The 25,864-nt window shown below is 40.8% G+C and overlaps 2 protein-coding genes across 3 annotated transcripts in view; both read left to right on the top strand.

Annotated features, from left to right (window-relative positions):
• The window catches only part of NHEJ1 (non-homologous end joining factor 1), a 101,253-nt gene that overhangs the window by 37,878 nt on the left and 37,511 nt on the right, over positions 1-25,864 (top strand). The window lies entirely within an intron of this gene.
• LOC119543988 (short transmembrane mitochondrial protein 1-like) lies at positions 23,898-24,634 on the top strand. Its single transcript, XM_037848946.1, has one exon. The coding sequence runs from the start codon at positions 24,071-24,073 to the stop codon at positions 24,230-24,232; it is 162 nt and encodes a 53-aa protein (XP_037704874.1). The 5' UTR covers positions 23,898-24,070; the 3' UTR covers positions 24,233-24,634.

The following is a 25,864-nucleotide window of genomic DNA, read 5'->3' as shown; positions in this document are numbered from 1 at the left end:
CCTCCAGAGACTCATGGAGAATTCCTTAGTGTCCGTTTCCCCACCAGGTTAATTGGGAAAGGGATGAACCCTGACTTCTGGTTTAGATTCTGTTGTAATAGGCAGTTCGACATTTCTTGAAAAGAATGGAATCCAGTGGGCACTGGCAGGTTCTCTAGAGGCACATGAAAAGAAAGAATAGCTGCCAAGAGAGAAGCCAATGGGGGGGTCTAGCAAAGGGGGGTCTGGGCAGAACTAGGTTACATGAGTTCACAGTGATGAAGAGACAGGGTCACTCAAGATAGTGATTAGGTAAGTACTCCCCCAGGAAACTCCTGTTTGGCTCATTCTCTGGCTGGGAGATTAAACAGTGGAATTTGGTTTAGAAAGGGAAAGCTTGGGTAGAATAAAGGGGAAACCTGTTAAGCAGACTAAATTTAAATTTGTGTGGAAAAAGACTAGGACACCTCTTCTTCTTTTAGGATGTCTAACAGCTTAAATAATCATAATGGCTACAATTTGTTTGCAACTGTTGAGTGCCAGTCACTCTTATAGGAACTTTAAATGGTAGTGTAGTCTTCATAACCTTTTTATCAATTGGTATTTTCCCATGGTACAGAGAGTGAAATAGAGATTCGGAGAATATGAGTAACTCGTCCAAAGCCACATAGCTAATAAAGAAGTGACAGAGCCAGCTTTCAAGCCCAGGGCAGCTACATCTAAAGCCTGTGCTCTTTCCGGTGCACCTTGCTACCTCCCTGTGGAGCCTAAAAGAAGGTGACAAAGCTAATTCTGGCTTAGTTTGTTGTCTGAATAATGTTTAGTCCCTTTCCATAATTCTTAAAATTTCACATTTCCACATAGTTCTCTGAACCTGACATCTGTGTTTACCTGTGAGTTTCCTTAACATTTTGGCTGATTCTTTGAGCCTAGGAACTCCCAGGCATCAGGATGCCTGGCTGTGCCCCATAAAGGATTGGTACATGTGTATATGCATCTCTTCCATATTGTCTAGCTGAGCTCCGGCAAGAAGTCAGATTACTGTTGTTGCCTAGGGGCCCTCATCCCTGGCTTAAAGACCTCAGACCATTTGTGACTCTGCTGTCCAGAATGGCCTGGCTAAGTATTTTCTTTCCCCTGTGATGTTTACTGTTCTTTCGTGGGATTTCAGATTTCCATGATGGTGGAAGGCTTGTAAAATGAAGGGGTGGGGAAGGGTTACTGTGGCAGGAGCCCGGGCCAGGCCAGGTCGAGCCAGCAGCACAGACAGCTTTTATAATGGTGTGTAGGGCTGGGAGGCTTGTAAAGGCGATGCAGGCAGATAGGGGGATAAATCATGCAAGCAGTGGGTAGGGTGGTGAAGCCGAGGTTAGGAATTAACTTTGTGTTGGATGGAGCCCAGGTTGTGGGATGGGAAGAGAGGCCTCTCCTCTTTTCCTCTCCTCTCAGCTCTGTTCTTTGCCTCTCCTTTCTGTTGGCCCTATTCACTGCAGGCTGTGACATGTTTGCCCTAGCCCTTCCTGTCCCTCCTCCCAAGTTGCCTGAACTAAATCAACAAGGGAGAGGGTACCCTAGAGCAAGGGGAAGAAAGTATTCTAGTCTCTACCAATCAGATTGCTGTGTTTTGTTTCTTGGAATGGAGCCAGTTGATCCCTTCCTTCGTTGAGCCATATATAAGGGTGTCCATTCCTAGCTCCTTTCTGCTTGTTCTTATGTATTATGGCCTTTTCATAGAAAATAGGCCTGAATCCTTTGGGACCATGAAAAAGGCTGAAAATGCCCTTCTTTCCAACTATTCTAAAGTGTCCCAGCTTGATATAGGGTCTCAGTCTGCCAGAGCCAGGGTATTTGCCTTGAGTGACTTCTTTTGAGGGCAGAGGCAAATTCAGATAGTTTCATTCAGGAATTATGTTTGATGGGGTCTCTGGGTGTCATATATGAAAATGAGTAGGGAGCTGGGAAAATGCAGGGAGGGGCCAGATGAGTGGTCGGAACGAAGTTTCATATAGAACTAAGGCAAGATTAAATTTTCTCTGAAGTCGTGGGCATGTGTATGTAGTGGCTGAGTGTTAAGAGGTGGGTACTTACTGCAGGGACAGTATTTATAAGCCTCTTCAGGTCAGATTTATGTCTGTGGTTATCTTTATTTCTTCTTACAGCCCTTGTGTAATGCTTTGCAAATTGTGGGTGATCCATAAATGTTTTGGACTGTCTGCTTTGGTTCTTGATGGCATGATCAGCCAGCCCCTAGCCCCTCTTCTTCTATTTACCCCTCTCCCCACCCCACCACCTTCTCTCACCATAAATTGTCTCTCTAATCATCAAGCTTTCAAGTGGATGCCTCAGCCCAGACTAAAGTCACTGACTGTACTTCTTCCTCCCCAGATCTGTAATAGCACTGCCACTTTTCTTTCTAATTAGGCCCTAATTGAAAACTGGTTGCATTTGGACTTTTCTTTTTCTGTTCTGCTTTTTAGTTCCAGTGGTGGAAAACCATTAAGCTGAGGTTTGGATTTTTCCTTCCTTTCTTTCTTTTTTCTTTTCCCCCCCTTTTTTTTCCCTTCTTCTTCTTTTTTAATATGGTGGGATTCTTTTGGAAAAGCTGTCCCCAGCCTGTTGGAGCCCCACTCACTAACCCCAGCCTTCCCCTGGAAGACCGGGTCTTTTCAAGTGGTTTGCGTAGAACACGTCGGAGGCCCCCAATGCCTGTGACAGTTTCTGTTAATTATAGAGGCTCTTTCCCCCCTCACATTAGTCAAAGGAGTTTTGTGTGTTTTAACAGCGTTTTCCCTTGGCCTGAATAAGACTCTGTTCAGACATTTCCTAGGGCTGGTAAGTCGGCAGCACTCGCTGGTACCTGGTAGCAATGTTTCCTTATTTGCTTCTCTAAAGGCTTCAAAGATCACAGTGGAGGGATGCTTCCTAGTATGCTTGAAGTATGGTTGTTTCTGGATTATAAACACAGTTCTTACACCATCAAAAACTTCTAGAATGTCTGGGCCTCAGATAAAAAAATAAGATGGGCACTTGTGTGTAGAGATGTTCTCCAAGACTGTGGGGTTCTTCTTTGTGCTTTCACTCTGCTCCCTGCCTTATCCAGGCTCTGTGTAAGAATCCCCTTCTTCTCCTTGTTGTTGAGCTGTGTCAAATTGTTTTCCTGTGCCCTGGCTTCCGTTCTCTCATTACCTCTTGTAGTCCTTTGGAGTACTCATGCTGCCATCATCTTTAATATTAAATTGCCCTTCCATCTCGAAGTCCCCAAGAGTGACATTTTGTCTGCTTGGGCCAAGACATTCTAAATAGGAATCAGCCCGGGCACACAACTTGCTTAGGGACTTCTCTAAGAGACCAGTCTATTAGTTTGGCTTGAAGAGAGCAGGAGATCATTGAAACAAACAATTATCAATTAGACATTCTATGTGGAGGCTGCTTTGTGCTGAATTTTGTTGAATTTAGGCAGCCTGACTTTAGTCCAGGAGGGGCTCAGCAGGGTCTCACAGATGGAGCTGTGAGTAGTGTCAAGAGGCCATGCATAGGCCAGAATATCCTCTGACATGTCACTTCTAATTGCTGGAGATAATCGCTTGTCCCCTTGGCCTTTTTGTTTTTTCCAGAGATTTACTTTGCTTGTTTGAAGTCCTGAATTTTGCTCTGTGAATATTTTGCTTTTGAAAATGCTTGTTTTCAGCCTTTGCCCTATTTTCCTAGCCTAGAAACCTCCCTGTCTGAGACATTGATTTTATTTGGCTGAGAACCTCGTAGGAGGAGGATCTTGAAGAGTTATAGGCTGATCTGTTCTCTTCAGAGCTTCTCTTGTAAGCACGGACACCTAGTTGGGGCAAACTTTTATGGTGTATTAAATGGGTGACAACCTTAATATTGTGATTCTCATTCCCCATTTTTTTCCTAGAAGTGTAGAATATCTTGAAGATAATGTATCTGGCCTTTGCTTAGCAGGTTTGGCAAGAAATCTTAGGCTCATATGGGAAGTTCAGCTAGCTCAGCTTTTCCGTAGTTTGTGGAAGATGGAGAGAGTTAAGACCTATGGAAGGGAAGTCATTTGCTCATTAGAAAGATGAGATGGAGTTGGGAGAAGGAATAACGAAAGCCTAAGAGGCCCTGAGTGGCTGAACCTGCAGGCATGTCACTCATCAGAGCTCCTGAAGGACTAAGCCACAGAAAGAGGGTATGGAGATTATAGTGATTACATATTTTTTTAAATTCAATTTTATTGAGATATATTCACATACCCTATAATCATCTACAGTGCATAGTCAGCTGTTCATAGTACCATCATATAGTTGTGCATTCATCACCACAATCTATTTTGAACATTTTCATTACTCCAGAAAAAAGAAGATAAGAATTAAAAATACAAGTATAAAAACTACCCAAAATGTCCCATCCCCTGTTTCCTCCCTATTATTCATTCCATTTTTGTCCCCGTTTTTCTACTCGTCTGTCCATACACTGGATAAAGGGAGTGTGAGCCACGGTTTTTGCATTCACACAGTCACACTGTGTAAGCTGTGTAGTTATACAATCATCTTCAAGAATCAAGGCCACTGGGTAGCAGTTCAACAGTTTCAGGTATTTCCTTCTAGCTATTTTAGTACACTAAACATTTTTTAAAAAGGGATATCTATATAACACATAAGAATAACTTCCAGAATGACCTCGCGACTCCATTTGAAATCTCTCAGCCACTGCAACTTTATTTTGTTTCATTTCTCTTCCCCCTGTTGGTCAGGAAGGTTTTCTCAATCCCATGATGCCAGATTTAGCCTCATTCCTGGGAGTCATGCCCCCCGTTGCCAGGGACATTAACACCTCTGGGAGTCACTTTCCACATAGGGAGTGTGATTACATTTTAAAATATGTTCTTGGGTCAGAATTCAAGGAAGCTGGACCCCCACCTGGAGTGCAGTTTCCCTGTTCTCTTTTGCTTTTCCTTTCCTGTCTGTTCCCCCCCCCCCCCAATTTGTTTTGAGTTTGTGGTTCAGCACATATTTGGTACACCAAAGGCAAAACATCTTCTTGTCCTGTGACCACAGAGACTGCAGCATTGGAAATTCTTCCTGAATTGCTGACATGGTTTTGCTGTACATTGTTTACATTTTATGACACACACTTAACAATATAAACTGTAATATATTAAGGTAAAACATTGAACAAGTGAAGCAGAGTCAGAAGATACTAGTGACATGTGTTTGGTTAGCACTGAGGAGGTAAAGAGCCCTAACCTAATCACTGTCCTTTTCAGAGGCCCTAAGTAATAGATGCTTGCATACCCCCAAAATTTAAGGTAAATAATGTAAATGGTATACCACATAAAGGCACAGGAGCTTCCTGTAGAACTGGGCAACTGATTTGGGCAAATTCTTTTCATTATTTTTCAACATATGTTTATTTGAGAGACTTTAAGGATTGTGATTTATCTTGGTGGTACAATCAGGTGAGTCCAGATTTTTATGTTTATTATCATTAACTGTGAAAGTCATGAGTGTAAAGGAGGGTGTACAAAAAAGTGAAGGCATCAGAGATTTAAAACGGCAGTAAGTTGTTCAGCATCTGTGATGTTTGTTCCTGAAAAAACTCAGGATGCCAGAGATCAGCTTTCAGGGAAATGAGTTCTTTCTTCTTTGGTATCTGGACCTTTTGTAGCCTTGAGTATGACTTTCAGGGCCTATTTCAGCAGGCTCGCCTCCCTGTTACCCTGCAGCAAGAGGAGGGTTTGCGTGTATATCTCTAGGAGGCTTTTTTAAGTATTAGCAAGTTCTGGAGAAGCTCACACTATCCCTGCCAGCCCCTGACCTTTCTCCTAGGGAGACTGCAGTTTGCTGACCAATTTGAAGTGTAAAGGCACACAGTTAGCTGGGATAGAATTAATAATAATCATTCACACCTGAGTGCTGTATAGTTGGCAAAGTCACATTGTCTTCTTTTGGCTCTGGTCGCTGTGAATTAGGGCAATATTTTTTTCATTATTATCCCTATTTTATATATGAGGAAACTGAGGGTCCTTGAGTTTCCCAAGGTTGCATAGCAAGTAAGCAGCAGAGCCAAGATGCAAACTGGGTCAATTCAGATTGTTCCATTAGCTTACTTAAATTGGTCACCCGGTCTTCTACCTTATGACTCTTGGTTTGACCAAGGGCCAAGGTTCAAAAGGATAAGCTCCTCAGTGTTCTCTCCATTACGCTTCAATCTCTGTTATATTTCTCACTATCTTTGGTTATTCTTTTCTTTCTGACACTTCCTCTCTTTCCTCTTTATCCTTATTTCTCTGATCCCCCACTTTCAGAGACTGCCTTATTTGCTTTCCTAGAAATTCCTCTTTTAAGGCTCTGGGGAACTTTGACCTACCAGTAGTAACTACATTTAAGAGTGTGTTTAAAATGTCTCCTGCCCCTCTCATTCATCCCCCACCCCCAAAATGTGGCCTCTCCCCATCCTGCCATCATGCTGGCCAAGCACGTGGGGCAGCTGTGGTCAATCCCATTTATAAAGCTGGTAAATATGGGACCGGTTTCTGTCCCCTCCAAAGGTCAATATTTGTGCAGAGTTTAATTTTAACTTAACAAGCAGTTGTTTTCTGCAGCTGCCCTGGTGTGTTGTGTTGTGTGTGCTTTCCTTTCCCCTTCCTTCCCACTGACTGCTTGTGTCTCTGTGTGAGTCTGTGTGTGTGTGTGTGTGTGTCTATATTCACACTGCAGACTTAGATCTAGTGTTCAGAACCTGCAGCCCACTGGCTTGGCCAGACTCTGTCTCAAGGACATTTGGGGCTGAAGGGAGCTAGATAAAGGGCAGTAGGCTTAGTGTGAGGAGATAACTAGACTCTCTAGGGGTCAAGAGACAGGGATCACAACTTAGTTTTCTGTAATCCCAATGTCATCACCATATCTCCCCTTCTAGGAGAGTTTCTAGAATGTAGAATTTGAGAGAAATGGCCCCCCTCATTAAAAAATTTGTACCATCCTCCTATTTGGCTTTCTAAAGAGTTTAAACCCTTTATCCAAGAAACCTGGATTCTGATTTTGGCAGCAGCTCCTTGAGTAAGATGAGGGGAGTGATAACATAATTCCTTAAGACCTCTTTCAGCTTTTAATATTCTATGATTTTATGAATCATAGAGCGTTGGATAGGGTATCAAGAGAAAATTCTTTTCCAGTTTCCAGCTCTAAAAATGATTCTGGAGCTAGTCATTTTTACCCCTATGGTCCTTAGTTAAGTGGTATGACCCTTTTTTCCTTACAAGGATTTTGTGAGGATGGATGAGATTTTATTTAAAAGAACTTTGAGTTGTTTAAAGAGAAATACTTTACTGTTAAGCACATCTTACCTACCCGTGTTTCTTTTCACCAAGCTGTTTAGGTTCTTTCTGCTTGTGAACATGTCGCTGGCCTGGAGAGTTTAGTCCATCAGGCAGTCAGCCCTGATTCCTTGGAACCATAGGGTCCGAAATGGAGAAGTAGCTCCCTGACAAACAGGGCTATGTGGGCTCCAGTCACAGTGGCCTGCTTACCGCTCCTTGAACATACTGGATATGTGTCCCACCTTAGCACCTTCTCACTTGCTGTTCCCTCTGCTAAGAATGCTCTTTCCCTAGTTGTCTGCCTGGCTCATTCCCCTCTGCCTTCAGATCTTTTTTCAAATGCTACCTAATTGAGGATTTCCTGGCTACCTTATCTAAAATTTCAGTCCCCTACTTTCTATCCCCTTTCCTTGCTCCATTTTTCTCTTTAGCATACCACAGATTTTACTTTTTATATTATATTGTTTTTCTCTCTTGTGAAGGCATGGATTCTCAATGAAGGCAGAGATTTTTATCTGTTCATTGCTGTCACCCTATTGCCCCTAGTATGATGCCTGGCGCATATAAGCTCTCAAAAAGTATTTGTTGAATACATGGAAGGAAGGAGGCAGGCTCCCTAAACTAATGATTCTTCACAGAGGTACATACCCTGTAGGGGAGGTGTTTGGAATCATTTGGAAGCCTTTTCAAACTATTCATATCCTTACCAAAAAAATTCTATGCGCCCCCTCTATCCCAGGATAGTTAAGAATTGTTGCATAATGAACCATAGTTACTGATGAAAACATGTGGTATGCCTCATGTGCATTGGGTGGAAAAAAAGTTGAGAACCACTGTCCTAGGCAGTCTAATGGGGCCTGTCCCCTCCTGGCCTGTGAATTGCAGGCAGCCTTAGTCACTTCTCCCTACCTCAAATATACCCCCAACTGATGCCTCCTTGCCCCTCTCCTTTATTTTCAGCCAGACACCACTGCCCGCCTCCAGCACACAGAGGCTGCCTACATTGTGAGTGGCTGTAGTCGGGACACAGAGAGCCCTTGACGGCAGCAAGCGCTTCTTGTGACATCAGCTCTGTGGCTTTAGGGGGAAGGCTGTGGCTCCCGGTCCTCGAGGGGAGGGGGCTGTTTTTCTCTTCTTGATCGTTCACGTTGGTGCCCGTCTGACTTATAAACTTTAATGGCCAGTTTTAAAGGTTACTGCCATGGGGCACCTTTGTTGCCAGTTTTAGTTTTTTAATTTGGAAACTTTTTTCCCCTTGTGGTCTTGGGAGGAAAGATTTGGGGCCATTTGGGGCTGAGAATTGGTATTTGTGGGTGATGATGAGATAGCACAGCAGCATTCTGGTTCTGGCTCCAACAACCAGAATCCCTGGCATATTATCCAATAGCCCAAATGAACCCCCAAAATAAGAGGGGAAGACTGAAGTTGGGATGTGTAGTCTTGGGCAGCATCAGTCAAGGATATAGAGCACTGGAATCTTGTTGGGTTGTCTGAAAAGAGTGGTAAAATCATCATTTGGGCACTGGGGCACTGGAAAAAGGATACTTCTCACTCTTAACTCTTCCTTCACCTCTAGTCCCAGGGCTTTATTCTGAATAGAGACATCATTGACAGTGGGCAGGTTTAATTGTGATGAGGACAAGGGTTCAGATACAAATTGCTAGTTAAAAATGTGGCTGCAGTGGTGATTGCTGCAGCATGAGATGGGTATAGAAGTAATAAACAGAGCATCACTGAGTCTTTTTGCCAAGAAATTATGTTTTTAAGGCTTATTTCTTATAAAACACTTTTCTCCAATCGTGATGGCTTCACAAAGTCTCAGATGCCAGAAAATGGTCATTGCCCATCATAGAGTCACCTGCCTTCCTAAGGGAGAAAACAGTATTATGGAATAACACTCAGATAATAACATCTTGGAATCAAAAGGGATTATTTAGAGCACTCTCATGTAACTGTCATATTAAGGACCTATGTCTGAAACTAAGAATATGAGGGATTTAAAATGTATTTGGTGAGTGCTAGAAACAAATTTTTAGAAGTTTAATTCTGAGCATGCCTCCTCTCTGAGTACTCTTCTTGTTAAGGACTGACTGGAGTATTAATTCAAATAAATGGGTAGATACTCTGACAAATAGACCCCAAGAAGAGGCAGGCATACCAATCCATTGATGCGTAGACACTTACTCAAACAGATGTGCTCTTTATTGGACTGTTGGCTGGTGTCCTTGATACCCAAAGCCCCAAAGCCCCAAAGCCCATTTTTCCCCTCTCTGGTGTTTGAATGGATTAGTCTGAACCCAGGATTCAACCTTGGATGACCTTAGAGAATTCAGGAAAGGATGCCTGTTATAACCCTTCAGGATAGTTTTGAGACCTTCCACAAAGCATATAATGTAGGGTCTTGGGTTCAGATCTCACTATAGGCTGTTCTTCCTGGGCTGTACAAAACTGGATTTGCTTCTTATTCCTTGTGTTGCAGGACAGGGGAGGAGGTGTGGGGTTGGCTCGGGGCTGGGCCACAATTAGTGACCTGGAAGCTGGGCTGGGCACCCAGAGGCTATAAATAGCAGGCATGGCGCAGTCTCTGAGCGCACTCAAAACCCAGCCACAGTAGCCGCCTTTCAAGTGGTCTGGGTGGGATTTTTTTTCTCTGTTAACCATTTGTACATCTGGTTTTCTCAGTGTTGGTGGGGGCAAAGGAGGAGGTTGGGGTTGTAAGCAGAACCAGACGCTCATATGTGAAGTAGTTCTTCGGTTAGTTTGCCATATGTGTAACTTCTAGGGTCCTTAGGAGCAGTAAGCATCTGGGAGTGGGAATCATGGATTAGGTCCCAGAGTAGGGCCTGTGGTGTGGGAAATGCAGAGTCCTTCAGAGCTCCTGTTGCTAATTTAAGGTGTGGTGGATGCTCTTGAAGAGGGAGACATCTTGGAGAGTCTCATATGGAGCCACTAAGCTTATTTGGGAGTAGATTGGGACTTCTTATTTCTCATTATTTGCTCTATGAAACAGTCCCTCTGCCCCAGCCAAGCCAGTGTGCTTATCTTCTTCCTTACAGGTGTTGCTGATTCTTGCTTCTCTGCATTTGTTCCTGTCATCTGTCCTGGATTTGAAACCAGAATACTTTGATTTAAATTCCAGTTCTACTTACTTGCATTGTGACTTTGACATATTATTTAAGCTTTCTGGGCTTCTGCTTTTTCATCTATCATATGAGGAATTTGGGTAGACTACACCTTAAGGTTACATCTAGCTCTGTAACCTTTCATAAACCCATAAACTGATTTTAATCAGTCCATTTCAATTTTTTTCCCTTGGGAAGAAAATTGACTTCTATTGGGAAGCCTTCCCTCAATTATCAGTTCAATCTTATCTTCCCCTTACTTCACAGACCATATAAATAGTCTGTCCTGTTTTCTCTTGCGTGTATCATGTTTTTTTGCAATTATCTTCTTGCTGTTTTCACATACTTTAAAAATTTTTTAAAGTAAATCCGTCTTCTCAAGTAGCTGGCAAGTTCTTTGAAGCAGGAAACCACGTCTTCTGTATCTTACCACCCACAGCACCTACTATTGATGTTGCAGGCACGTTGAAGCCCACTACAGCTTGTGGAGGGGCAAGCAGGCTGGTCTGGAGTGGAGCGGGAAAGAGGAAGGCATGAGTATGGTTTCAGAAAAGCCCATTTTGAAAGGTGTCTTTATTAAAGTACAATGGAAGATGGCGATTGAGAACACAGGTAGGAGATTTTGTGCATTTACCAAACCATGAGATTCCAATTTCACTGCTTCGCTGATTCCCTTTCTCTCTACTTTTTCTTCCCTCATCTTCTCTTAAAGGTGCTTTCGCTTGTGGGTTCAGTCTGAAATCAGTGTGGGCTTTGTGTTTTGTTTTTGTTTTTGTTTTGACACTGCTTTAAGGACACGGAATGAGGCTATATATTGGGTAAAAGGACTTTCTATTCCAAGCTTAGGCTCTTTGTATTGGGCTTCACTTCTTCTAGCTTCCATAAGCCATGTGTTTGTACATATCCTTTCTGCCCGAAGATGAGGATAATAACACTTGTTGATATCTGTGACAATGTATGTGGCATTTTTTTCTCTGAATCCAAGGAGAGCAGTGTCTCTCTTGGTTCTTTCTTGCCCGAGGGCTTTAATCTTCCATCCCGTGTTTCATCCTTGCTCCTACTTTTAGCTCCCTGGACCAGGCTAAACAATTCCTCCCCTTTTGGGTGTTTACACTCTCCCAATGTTAGTGGAAGGTTATCATGTCTAGTTTCAGATGTTGCTTAGGCCATCTGCCTAGCTTGCGTCCCTAATCTTTCCTTTTTCACTCTTTGCTCCCCCACCTCAAGTCAGTTATGTTAATCTTCCTGGAACACCCTCAAACTTATCGCTGCAGTTTTGGTTCCAGAGTGTCCAATACTGGGCACAGGAATCAGGTGAGGTATCCTTAAGACCAAGAGAAGGAGACCATTTCTCTGTTTTCAGGGTGTTCCTTCCAGCCCTGGGATTTGAGGCAACTTCGTTTTCTTGGTATTACCTTTCTTTCAGTTCATGTAATAAACATCTATTAGCACCTACTATATATTGGCATCTTATTAGGCACCAAAAATATAGTTTTACTCTATTGAACTTAGCAGACCTTTAAGGAATTATTCCTTGTAAGGTATTATGGTAGACGATGGGGATTCAAGGGTTACTGAAACCAGAACCTTATCCCTAAGGAACTTATGACCCAGTGGAAGATCAGCATGTAAATACTGAACTACAATACAATGCAGAATGAAATGAGAACAAATATAGGGCCGAGTAATGTGCTATGGGAGAAAAGAATAAAGAAAATTTAATTCCAACTGTTTGGAGGAGGCAGGGTTGTAGGCAGCAGGGATAATTGGGGAAAACTTTGAGGAAAAGAAGAAATTTGAGTTGGACTATGAAGGATGAGAATTCCTGTAAGTAAATAATGGGAAAAGTTTTATTAGACAGGGTGAACAGCTGAAATATTCTTTCAAGGAATATTTTTGAGAGAAGGGGGAAAGGGCAGATTAAACAGAACAGTGCTTATTCCTTTAAATGAATAGTTCTGCGTGCCTACTGTGTGCCAGTCACGTTCTAGATATAGTAAACTAGCAAAAACTAAAACAAAGTCCTTGCTCTAATGGAGCATATAGTCTAGTGAGTTGTCAAAATAAATGTGGCATTTTTTTATTCTACTCTTTCCCATTGCTGTAATTTACCATATTTCTTACTGTACTGAATCCTTTGAACTAAAAAAAAAAGTCTCTTTCCTGTTTGGGCATTGTCATCTCCTTATTTGGCACCATCTACATCTTTCTAGATAGTTTCTTCTTAGCCAGATCTTTGATAAATTAGTAACTGTACATTCTGTACAAACCTTAGACAGTAGTGAATATTGATATTTTTAATGAACACTCCATGTTATTGGAAGATTATAGGGTGTCTTATATTTTAGTGTTATTTTCCAGGTCTTTGAAAATTGGTAATCTATGTAAGAAATAAACGATAACTATTAAACTGGAAAATGTGATTAATTAGAATATCCCCTCCTCAATCAAGCAAGTGATCAGCACTCCCTATATGAGTGTTTACCTTGGCTGAATCTTCTCCATTTCCTTCCATTACTGTGCTGCTACCCAGGGCCTATCCTCTGCCCTAGCTGATGTGTGTTTCTGTTTTACCCATGGTCTCTTCATGGCTTTAGGCCATTTTAATTTGGTCAAGTTCAGCCTTTCTTCCCAAGTCTGCAATTGCGTTTGCCTCAATTCTAAGAGAGGCTGACAGTAGGAATGAATCCAGAATTCCATTCATTTTATAGTCACCACTTCTGGGCTACTTTTAGCATCATTTTTCCCCCTTGAGAACATTTTCAAGGTTCTCTTAATTTTCAAGTGTTTTATCTTTGGGCAAGGGAGGTGCTTTAGGAAGATTACCAAGAAGTTTCCAGGACTGATTATCTAGTCTTGAGTCTATTTATGTTATTACCTGCCCCCCGCCCACACATACTTTCCTAGCACCTTCTCTAGCATAGTAAAATTTGTTTTCCTTCTCTCTTTATTTACTGTAGGCCTCTTATTCTTGAGATCTGAGTTGAGGATGATGCTTGACCTTTGTTGCCATTTGTTTCCTAAAGAACCATTGATTCTCTAAAGAGCAGTCTTGATCCATCTGGCATACTCTTGTAAGGGAACAACACCCTAGGTGCAGAGAGCATCTTTCAGTTCATATAATAAACATTTATTGAGCACCTATTATGTGTTTTCAGATTTCATTTCATCAACTACTCTAGTTCTGACAGTTCTCCTGGAGGTCTCTAGCTAGGTTTTTGCAGTTGTCAACACTATTCCCTGCCACTAGGAGACACTCTGTTTCTCTTAGCTCTTTTGGCCTGGTTGTGGGCAAAATCTTCCTTTCTCTTTAGTCTGCACCTGGTCCTGGACCACCACGTATATGTGTACTGCACAACTCCAGTGAGCTCCACTCATGTGAACCATGATGCCCTGGAGTTGTGCCATGCAGTAGCCCTGCCTTTAGTTCAACCAAGGCAACGTCAGTAGTTTTTTTTTAAGCCCTAGGCAAAACAGAATCAAAAATACATAAAAAAGCCCAAGTTTGGATATGAGTAAATTCTACCCAATATTATCATTACTTTATTCATACAGATAATAGACATTCTATTAAACACATATAAGAAAATAAACACCTTATATATGTGTGCTCTGGAGTTAGCACATATGGGTTTGAATCTTGACTGTACCACTTACTGGCTGTGAGACTTTGGTTGAGCAGGTTACTTGGCTCCTCTAAATGGGACACCAGAATCAGGTGGTCTGGGTTTAAAATTTGGCTCTACTGAGTCACTAGCTGAGTGACTTTGAGAAAATTATCTAACCTATGTGCTTCAATTTCTTCTTTGTAAAATGGGGATAATTCTCTTTATTGAGTTGTGAAGGCTCAATGAGATAAGATGCTAAGCTCCTTTTCCTAGTGTCTGACACATTATTAAGCATTCAAAGGTATTAGCTATGTGTGTAGTTATTGTTATTCTTAGGTTTCTTTCCATTTAGCAATAAATCTGTTTAATGAAGATGGAAACCTCTTGGTTCAATGTTTATGCATATCAACAAATTTGAAAGCAGTTTTCATTTTTCTTGATAAACTGACATATCTCCCCTCAAACCAAAAAAAGGAAAAAAAAAAAAAAATAAATAAAAAAGGAGTTCCTATTTAAACAAGAATAAGATTCTTTTTTTCTCCTGTCAGTTGGCAAAAATTAAGATTGATTATCATAGCTTTGGCAAGAGTGTGGGGAACTGAGCAGTCTTTATACATTTTTGATGGGAAGGTAAATTGGTACAACATTTTTGGAAGACAATTTTTTGGCAGTATCGGATATATCCTTTAATCCAGCAGGTAGAAATGTAATCTATAGAATTATTGACATGTGAAGACATGGGCACAGGATATTGAAAGCAGTATTGTTTATACTAGGGAAAAGCTAGGAACAGGATAAATGCCCATCATTATGGAAATATGGTTTATCCACACAATGTGATATAATAAAGCCATTAAAAAGCATGAGATAGACCTATATATACCTTGGAAAGATGCCCATGATACATTGTTAAGCGAAAAAGCAAGATGCATAAAAATATATGTAATGTGATCCCATTTTGGAGGGGAAGAAACCAACTCTGAGTACGTACATTTATGAAAATATAGAAAAAGAGTCTGGAAGGGATACACACCAAAATGGTTCACAGTGGTTGCCTCTGAAGTGGATTCGAAGTGAGGAGAGGGGACTTTTAGTTTCACTTATATACTTATATAATGTTTAAATTTGTTAAGTCAGTATATATACATATTTTTTGGGGGGTAATTTTTTTTTAAAGTCCAAAAAGATAGAAAAATAAATGGATGAGTATAACCAGCATCAATTTCTTATCCTGATAGAGTTATTTGCCATTTCTTAGCTTGATTGATTCAGCTTCTTGGACTCACCAGTTCAGGTTCCTTTCCTTAGTCTCTCTGGGAATCTGCATTCTAATTCTTATCCAGATGTAAACCTTAGTTAGATCAGATCTTCTGGATTCCTGGTCATACTTTATTGCTTCTTTACAGCCTCTCCTCCCTTCTTAGATCACACTATTTCTTATCATGGGTTATGTAACTGACCCCAAGAATTCTGTTTAAGGCTTTAGGCCTGTCTACACTAACCTCACACAAGTTTCATCCTTCTGAAGGTTTCCTTAACTCCTGGACCCTTGTAAACCCTTTTCTCACCTCCTGATAGATTTGTCTCTATTTGTCGTTCTAACGTTAAAGCTGGTGCTGTTCTTTGACTTAGAAAATTATCCTTTTGTTCTAGACTAGTAGCGTCAGATCCTACGGTTGGTAATGACTTTGGATCCTAGTAGCATGTGCCATAATCCCTGCAGATTCTTACCTATGTCCATCTTCTTACCAAAATAACAGAAGACTTCCTTCTTTTCTGGTTTTAAAAGTCTTCCTCCGGCCTGGGGGACGTTGGCGCTCCCGGAAGTGGAGGGAGTAAAGAGGGTGAATCCAGTGATCTTGCGACAGGCGGGATGTAAGGTTGGCAGCGATAAGCCTGCTCGGGTTGTGCGGCCTGGCTTTAGGTGAGCAGGAAGGAGTCTCCAGGCTTGGGAAGTGGGGGCGGAGAGAGGGGAAGTGACTGCTGAGGACCACAAGCCCGGATCCTGCTGAGGGGGTCGATCACGGGAGAAGGGTTACTCCTCCAGGAAAGTAGGTAAAAAGCCAGGAACTGCGTGGACTGGACACCACAGAGCAATCTGTCTTTGGGCATACTTCATACAACACTCATGAAAACGTGGAACTGCTGAGATCAGCGAAATCTGTAAGTTTTTGCGGCCAGGGGACCCGCACCCCTCCCTGCCAGGCTCAGTCCCGGGGGAGGAGGGGCTGTCAGCTCCGGGAAGGAGAAGGGAGAATTGCAGTGGCTGCTCTTATCGGAAACTCATTCTACTGATTCAAACTCCAACCATAGATAGACTGAGACAAGACACCAGAGACTCTGAGAGCAGCCAGCCCAGCAGAGAGGAGACAGGCATAGGAAAAAAACAACACGAAAAACTCCAAAATAAAAGCAGAGGATTTTTGGAGTTCTGGTGAACACAGAAAGGGGAAGGGCGGAGATCAGGCCTTGAGGCACATATGCAAATCCCGAAGCAAAGCTGATCTCTCTGCCCTGTGCACCTTTCCTTAATGGCCCTGGTTGCTTTGTCTATTAGCATTTCAATAACCCATTAGATCTCTGAGGAGGGCTGTTTTTTTTTTTTTTTAAATCCTTTTTGCTTTTTCTAAAACAATTACTCTAAGAAGCTCAATACAGAAAGCTTCAAAGAATTGAAATTTGGGCACGTCAAGTCAAGAGCAGAACTAAGAGAGCTCTGAGACAAAAGGCAATAATCCAGTGGCTGAGAAAATTCACTAAACAACACAACTTCCCAAGAAAAGGGGGGTGTCCGCTCACAGCCACCATCCTGGTGGACAGGAAACACTCCTGCCCATCGCCAGCCCCGTAGCCCAGAGCTGCCCCAGACAACCCAGTGTGACGGAAGTGCTGCAAATAACAGGCACACACCACAAAACTGGGCGTGGACATTAGCCTTCCCTGCAACCTCAGCTGAATGTCCCAGAGCTGGGAAGGGGGAGCAGTGTGAATTAACAGAGCCCCATTCAGCCATCATTTGAGCAGACTGGGAGCCTCCCAACACAGCCCAGCAGCCCAGAACTGCCCTGGGGGGACGGCACTCACCTGTGACATAGCACAGTCATCCCTCAACAGAGGACCCGGGGTGCACAGCCTGGAAGAGGGGCCCACTTGCAAGTCTCAGGAGCCATACGCCAATACCAAAGACTTGTGGGTCAGTGGCAGAGACAAACTGTGGCAGGACTGAACTGAAGGATTAGACTATTGCAGCAGCTTTAAAACTCTAGGATCATCAGGGAGATTTGATTGTTAGGGCCACCCCCCCTCCCCGACTGCCCAGAAACACGCCCCACATACAGGGCAGGCAACACCAACTACACACGCAAGCTTGGTACACCAATTGGGCCCCACAAGACTCACTCCCCCACTCACCAAAAAGGCTAAGCAGGGGAGATCTGGCTTGTGGAGAACAGGTGGCTCGTGGACGCCACCTGCTGGTTAGTTAGAGAAAGTGTACTCCACGAAGCTGTAGATCTGATAAATTAGAGATAAGGACTTCAACTGGTCTACAAACCCTAAAAGAACCCTATCAAGTTCAGCAAATGCCACGAGGCCAAAAACAACAGAAAATTATAAAGCATATGAAAAAACCAGACGATATGGATAACCCAAGCCCAAGCACCCAAATCAGAAGACCAGAAGAGACACAGCACCTAGAGCAGCTACTCAAAGAACTAAAGATGAACAATGAGACCATAGTACGGGATATGAAGGAAATCAAGAAGACCCTAGAAGAGCATAAAGAAGACATTGCAAGACTAAATAAAAAAATGGATGATCTTATGGAAATTAAAGAAACTGTTGACCAAATTAAAAAGATTCTGGACACTCATAGTACAAGACTAGAGGAAGTTGAACAACGAATCAGTGACCTGGAAGATGACAGAATGGAAAATGAAAGCATAAAAGAAAGAATGGGGAAAAAAATTGAAAAACTCGAAATGGACCTCAGGGATATGATAGATAATATGAAACGTCCGAATATAAGACTCATTGGTGTCCCAGAAGGGGAAGAAAAGGGTAAAGGTCTAGGAAGAGTATTCAAAGAAATTGTTGGGGAAAACTTCCCAAATCTTCTAAACAACATAAATACACAAATCATAAATGCTCAGCGAACTCCAAATAGAATAAATCCAAAAAAACCCACTCCGAGACATATACTGATCACACTGTCAAACATAGAAGAGAAGGAGCAAGTTCTGAAAGCAGCAAGAGAAAAGCAATTCACCACATACAAAGGAAACAGCATAAGACTAAGTAGTGACTACTCAGCAGCCACCATGGAGGCGAGAAGGCAGTGGCACGATATATTTAAAATTCTGAGTGAGAGGAATTTCCAGCCAAGAATACTTTATCCAGCAAAGCTCTCCTTCAAATTTGAGGGAGAGCTTAAATTTTTCACAGACAAACAAATGCTGAGAGAATTTGCTAACAAGAGACCTGCCCTACTGGAGATACTAAAGGGAGCCCTACAGACAGAGAAACAAAGACAGGACAGAGAGACTTGGAGAAAGGTTCAGTACTAAAGAGATTCGGTATGGGTACAATAAAGGATATTAATAGAGAGAGGGAAAAATATGGCAAACATAATCCAAAGGATAAGATGGCCGATTCAAGAAATGCCTTCACGGTTTTAACGTTGAATGTAAATGAATTAAACTCCCCAATTAAAAGATATAGATTCGCAGAATGGATCAAAAAAAATGAACCATCAATATGTTGCATACAAGAGACTCATCTTAGACACAGGGACACAAAGAAACTGAAAGTGAAAGGATGGAAAAAAATATTTCATGCAAGCTACAGCCAAAAGAAAGCAGGTGTAGCAATATTAATCTCAGATAAAATAGACTTCAAATGCAGGGATGTTTTGAGAGACAAAGAAGGCCACTACATACTAATAAAAGGGGCAATTCAGCAAGAAGAAATAACAATCGTAAATGTCTATGCACCCAATCAAGGTGCCACAAAATACATGAGAGAAACATTGGCAAAACTAAAGGAAGCAATTGATGTTTCCACAATAATTGTGGGAGACTTCAACACATCACTCTCTCCTATAGATAAATCAACCAGACAGAAGACCAATAAGGAAATTGAAAACCTAAACAATCTGATAAATGAATTAGATTTAACAGACATATACAGGACATTACATCCCAAATCACCAGGATACACGTACTTTTCTAGTGCTCATGGAACTTTCTCCAGAATAGATCATATGCTGGGACATAAAACAAGCCTCAGTAAATTTAAAAAGATTGAAATTATTCAAAGCACATTCTCTGACCACAATGGAATACAATTAGAAGTCAATAACCATCAGAGACTTAGAAAATTCACAAATACCTGGAGGTTAAACAACACACTCCTAAACAATCAGTGGGTTAAAGAAGAAATAGCAAGAGAAATTGCTAAATATATAGAGACGAATGAAAATGAGAACACAACATACCAAAACCTATGGGATGCAGCAAAAGCAGTGCTAAGGGGAAAATTTATAGCACTAAACGCATATATTAAAAAGGAAGAAAGAGCCAAAATCAAAGAACTAATGGATCAACTGAAGAAGCTAGAAAATGAACAGGAAACCAATCCTAAACCAAGTACAAGAAAAGAAATAACAAGGATTAAAGCAGAAATAAATGACATAGAGAACAAAAAAACAATAGAAAGGATAAATATCACCAAAAGTTGGTTCTTTGAGAAGATCAACAAGATTGACAAGCCCCTAGCTAGACTGACAAAATCAAAAAGAGAGAAAACCCATATAAACAAAATAATGAATGAAAAAGGTGACATAACTGCAGATCCTGAAGAAATTAAAAAAATTATAAGAGGATATTATGAACAACTGTATGGCAACAAACTGGATAATGTAGAAGAAATGGACAATTTCCTGGAAACATATGAACAACCTAGACTGACCAGAGAAGAAATAGAAGACCTCAACCAACCCATCACAAGCAAAGAGATCCAATCAGTCATCAGAAATCTTCCCACAAATAAATGCCCAGGGCCAGATGGCTTCACAGGGGAATTCTACCAAACTTTCCAGAAAGAACTGACACCAATCTTACTCAAACTCTTTCAAAACATTGAAAAAAATGGAACACTACCTAACTCATTTTATGAAGCTAACATCAATCTAATACCAAAACCAGGCAAAGATGCTACAAAAAAGGAAAACTACCGGCCAATCTCCCTAATGAATATAGATGCAGAAATCCTCAACAAAATACTTGCAAATCGAATCCAAAGACACATTAAAAAAATCATACACCATGACCAAGTGGGGTTCATTCCAGGCATGCAAGGATGGTTCAACATAAGAAAAACAATCAATGTATTACAACACATTAAAAACTCGAAAGGGAAAAATCAATTGATCATCTCAATAGATGCTGAAAAAGCATTTGACAAAATCCAACATCCCTTTTTGATAAAAACACTTCAAAAGGTAGGAATTGAAGGAAACTTCCTCAACATGATAAAGAGCATATATGAAAAACCCACAGCCAGCATAGTACTCAATGGTGAGAGACTGAAAGCCTTCCCTCTAAGATCAGGAACAAGACAAGGATGCCCGCTGTCACCACTGTTATTCAACATTGTGCTGGAAGTGCTAGCCAGGGCAATCCGGCAAGACAAAGAAATAAAAGGCATCCAAATTGGAAAAGAAGAAGTAAAACTGTCATTGTTTGCAGATGATATGATCTTATATCTAGAAAACCCTGAGAAATCAACGATACACCTACTAGAGCTAATAAACAAATTTAGCAAAGTAGCGGGATACAAGATTAATGCACATAAGTCAGTAATGTTTCTATATGCTAGAAATGAACAAACTGAAGAGACACTCAAGAAAAAGATACCATTTTCAATAGCAACTAAAAAAATCAAGTACCTAGGAATAAACTTAACCAAAGATGTAAAAGACCTATACAAAGAAAACTACATAACTCTACTAAAAGAAATAGAAGGGGACCTTAAAAGATGGAAAAATATTCCATGTTCATGGATAGGAAGGCTAAATGTCATTAAGATGTCAATTCTACCCAAACTCATCTACAGATTCAATGCAGTCCCAATCAAAATTCCAACAACCTACTTTGCAGACTTGGAAAAGCTAGTTATCAAATGTATTTGGAAAGGGAAGATGCCTCGAATTGCTAAAGACACTCTAAAAAAGAAAAACGAAGTGGGAGGACTTACACTCCCTGACTTTGAAGCTTATTATAAAGCCACAGTTGCCAAAACAGCATGGTACTGGCACAAAGATAGACATATAGATCAATGGAATCGAATTGAGAATTCAGAGATAGACCCTCAGATATATGGCCGACTGATCTTTGATAAGGCCCCCAAAGTCACCGAACTGAGCCATAATGGTTTTTTCAACAAATGGGGCTGGGAGAGTTGGATATCCATATCCAAAAGAATGAAAGAGGACCCCTACCTCACCCCCTACACAAAAATTAACTCAAAATGGACCAAAGATCTCAATATAAAAGAAAGTACCATAAAACTCCTAGAAGATAATGTAGGAAAACATCTTCAAGACCTTGTATTAGGAGGCCACTTCCTAGACTTTACACCCAAAGCACAAGCAACAAAAGAGAAAATAGATAAATGGGAACTCCTCAAGCTTAGAAGTTTCTGCACCTCAAAGGAATTTCTCAAAAAGGTAAAGAGGCAGCCAACTCAATGGGAAAAAATTTTTGGAAACCATGTATCTGACAAAAGACTGATATCTTGCATATACAAAGAAATCCAACAACTCAATGACAATAGTACAGACAGCCCAATTATAAAATGGGCAAAAGATATGAAAAGACAGTTCTCTGAAGAGGAAATACAAATGGCCAAGAAACACATGAAAAAATGTTCAGCTTCACTAGCTATTAGAGAGATACAAATTAAGACCACAATGAGATACCATCTAACACCGGTTAGAATGGCTGCCATTAAACAAACAGGAAACTACAAATGCTGGAGGGGATGTGGAGAAATTGGAACTCTTATTCATTGTTGGTGGGACTGTATAATGGTTCAGCCACTCTGGAAGTCAGTCTGGCAGTTCCTTAGAAAACTAGATATAGAGCTACCATTCGATCCAGCGATTGCACTTCTCGGTATATACCCGGAAGATCGGAAAGCAGTGACACGAACAGATATCTGCACGCCAATGTTCATAGCAGCATTATTCACAATTGCCAAGAGATGGAAACAACCCAAATGTCCTTCAACAGATGAGTGGATAAATAAAATGTGGTATATACACACGATGGAATACTACGCGGCAGTAAGAAGGAACGATCTGGTGAAACATATGACAACATGGATGAACCTTGAAGACATAATGCTGAGCGAAATAAGCCAGGCACAAAAAGAGAAATATTATATGCTACCACTAATGTGAACTTTGAAAAATGTAAAACAAATGGTTTATAATGTAGAATGTAGGGGAACTAGCAGTAGAGAGCAATTAAGGAAGGGGGAACAATAATCCAGGAAGAACAGATAAGCTATTTAACGTTCTGGGGATGCCCAGAAATGACTATGGTCTGTTAATTTCTGATGGATGTAGTAGGAACAAGTTCACTGAAATGTTGCTATATTATGTAACTTTCTTGGGGTAAAGTAGGAACATGTTGGAAGTTAAGCAGTTATCTTAGGTTAGTTGTCTTTTTCTTACTCCCTTGTTATGGTCTCTTTGAAATGTTCTTTTATTGTATGTTTGTTTTCTTTTTAACTTTTTTTTTCATACAGTTGATTTAAAAAAGAAGGGAAAGTTAAAAAAAAAAAAAAAGAAGAAAAAAGACAAACAAGGAAAAAAAAAAATGATGTAGTGCCCCCTTGAGGAGCCTGTGGAGAATGCAGGGGTATTCGCCTACCCCACCTCCATGGTTGCTAACATGACCACAGACATAGGGGACTGGTGGTTTGATGGGTTGAGCCCTCTACCATAAGTTTTACCCTTGGGAAGACGGTTGCTGCAAAGGAGAGGCTAGGCCTCCCTGTATTTGTGCCTAAGAGTCTCCTCCTGAATGCCTCTTTGTTGCTCAGATGTGGCCCTCTCTCTCTGGCTAAGCCAACTGGAAAGGTGAAATCACTGCCCTCCCCCCTACGTGGGATCAGACACCCAGGGAAGTGAATCTCCCTGGCAACGTGGAATATGACTCCCGGGGAGGAATGTAGACCCGGCATCGTGGGATGGAGAACATCTTCTTGACCAAAAGGGGGATGTGAAAGGAAATGAAATAAGCTTCAGTGGCAGAGAGACTCCAAAACGAGCCGAGAGATCACTCTGGTGGGCACTCTTACACACACTTTAGACAACCTTTTTTAGGTTCTAAAGAGTTGGGGTAGCTGGTGGTGGATACCTGAAACTATTAAACTACAACCCAGAACCCATGAATCTCGAAGACAGTTGTATAAAAACGTAGCTTATGAGGGGTGACAGTGGGATTGGGAATGCCATGAGGACCAAACTCCACTTTGTCTAGTTTATGGATGGATGTGTAGAAAAGTAGGGGAAGCAAACAAACAGACAAAGGTACCCAGTGTTCTTTTTTACTTCAATTGCTCTTTTTCACTCTAATTATTATTCTTGTTATTTTTGTGTGTGTGCTAATGAAGGTGTCAGGGATTGATTTAGGTGATGAATGTACAACTATGTAATGGTACTGTAAACAATCGAAAGTACAATTTGTTTTGTATGACTGCGTGGTATGTGAATATATCTCAATAAAATGATGATTAAAAAAAAAAAAAGAAGTAAAAAAAAAAAAAAAAAAAAAAAAAGTCTTCCTCCATTACACCACCACTACCCTCAATGGGCTCCCACTGAATTCCATCTTCCAGTTTGAGGAGCATATCTTGCACATCCCTATCCTGCTCTCTTTTCCCATCCTTCCCCAATTCCTGAACCCTTCCATTGTCTTCTGGTATTAATAGTACATTATCGCTCTCTTTGTGCCTTCCTCGCCCTCCCCACCAACATCATGCTCCAGTTCCTGCTTGGATTTACTTTTGGCAATGTGGTTGGAACGTATATGGCTCAGAACTATGATTTACCAAACCTGGCCAAAAAACTTGAAGATACCAAAAAGGACTTGGATGCCAAGAAGAAACCCCCTAACTACAGCTGTCTTTGGATACACTGATTCTACTATCCTTGAAGGCCTTCTTTACCATCTGAACCAAAAGCTTTTGTTTTAAACACCAGCCTCAGCAGCAGTTTTCTTCTTTGCTAAACCCTGAGTTGTCTTAGAGTAAAAATGAGGCCATGAGTTAAGAACTACCCTTACTTTTCCAACGTGCTCGCCTCTTCCCATCCTTCTTCCAGCTGCTAGGGAGATTCTAAGACTGGAATTATGGTGCTAAATTAGTAAACATGTCCTTTAATTAGTAGTCTTTTCTTTATTCTTTGGGATTTCTGCTACCTGTTTTCAAGAGAAAAATTGATGAGTTTTGTATGGCTGATCAGATATAAATAATGCTAATTTCACAATTACAACAGTTACAATGGGTACCTGTTAAGCATTTGGTACTTAAATTATGTTGTTTCACAGTAATTAAAATTAATATCTAGAAGCCAGTTTCTAGTGAATTATCCATTTATTTTATATTGTTGTCCGGCAGCTCCATAGTTGCTAATTTAACCAATAAATCAATTTACTCTTCATTAACTAAGAAATTATATTCTGAGGGTTGTGTCAGGAACTAGAGAATTTTTAAATATGTAAAATAATGATCTTTGTCCTCAGTAGAATTCATGGTCTATTTAGTATGCACATTTTCCTTATTGATATATTTGATTCAGCTCTTTTCTCTCAAAAGAATCATACTTATTTTAAGAGATTACAGGTGCATTTGATATTACACATTAAGTAAATGAAAAGTGGTCTATAAAGGAAAATTTAAGGCTTTTCACATTTAAAAAATTTATTTACATTATAACCTTACAGAGATTCTTATAAGAAAACTTTGGCCCAAATGTATAATAAAATCAGCACCTCAAAACGAGAATTTATGCTTCTCTTTGCAATTTAGGTTTTGTTTTTTCTTGCAATCAGTAATGACCCTTGTAAATTGTCAAATGTGTAATTATTACATATTTTACTTAAATAAAAAAGAAAACCAATCTTTGTATAGGTAACTTTTCCCATGGGACAAGATACAAAAGTGGTTTAGTAAAAAGGGTCTCTCTCACCTCTTTCCTAGCTCGTAGTTCCTGTCCTTAGAGGCATTCATGGTTACCAGTTTCCTGTGTGTTTTTCCAGAAAGATTCTATGCCTAAACAAATACATATGTGTGCATAGGTGTTTTTAGACAAATGATATCAAACCATATATCGGCTTCTGTTCCTTGTCTTTTTTCCATCTCTTCCTCCCTCCCTCCTGCCATTTTCCCTCCCTCACTCCTTCCCTCCTTCCTTTTTAAATAGAGATCCTTCCATATTGTTAAGTAAGGAACAAGGGACATCATTCCTCTTTTGGCTGCGTAAGATTCTATTGAATGAATATACCATAATTTATTTAATCTGCAAAAAAAAAAAAAATAGTACATTATCAGCAAAATATTCTTTATCTTTACCCACTGTTCTACTTTGCTAATGCTGTCGCAATGCAGAACACTAGAAATGGATTGGCTTTTATAAAAGGGGGTTTATTTGGTTACACAGTTACAGTCTTAAGGCCAGAAAGTGTCCATCAACAAAGGGTACCTTCATTGGAGAAAGGCCGTTGGCATCCGGAAAACCTTTTAGCTGGGAAGGCACATGGCTGGCGTCTGTT

This window comes from Choloepus didactylus, chromosome 9 (genome assembly GCF_015220235.1).
Source record: "Choloepus didactylus isolate mChoDid1 chromosome 9, mChoDid1.pri, whole genome shotgun sequence".
In the NCBI taxonomy this organism is placed as follows: Eukaryota; Metazoa; Chordata; class Mammalia; order Pilosa; family Megalonychidae; genus Choloepus; species Choloepus didactylus.
The sequence above is the reverse complement of the archived record's forward strand: the minus strand, read 5'-3'. Positions and strand labels throughout refer to the sequence as shown.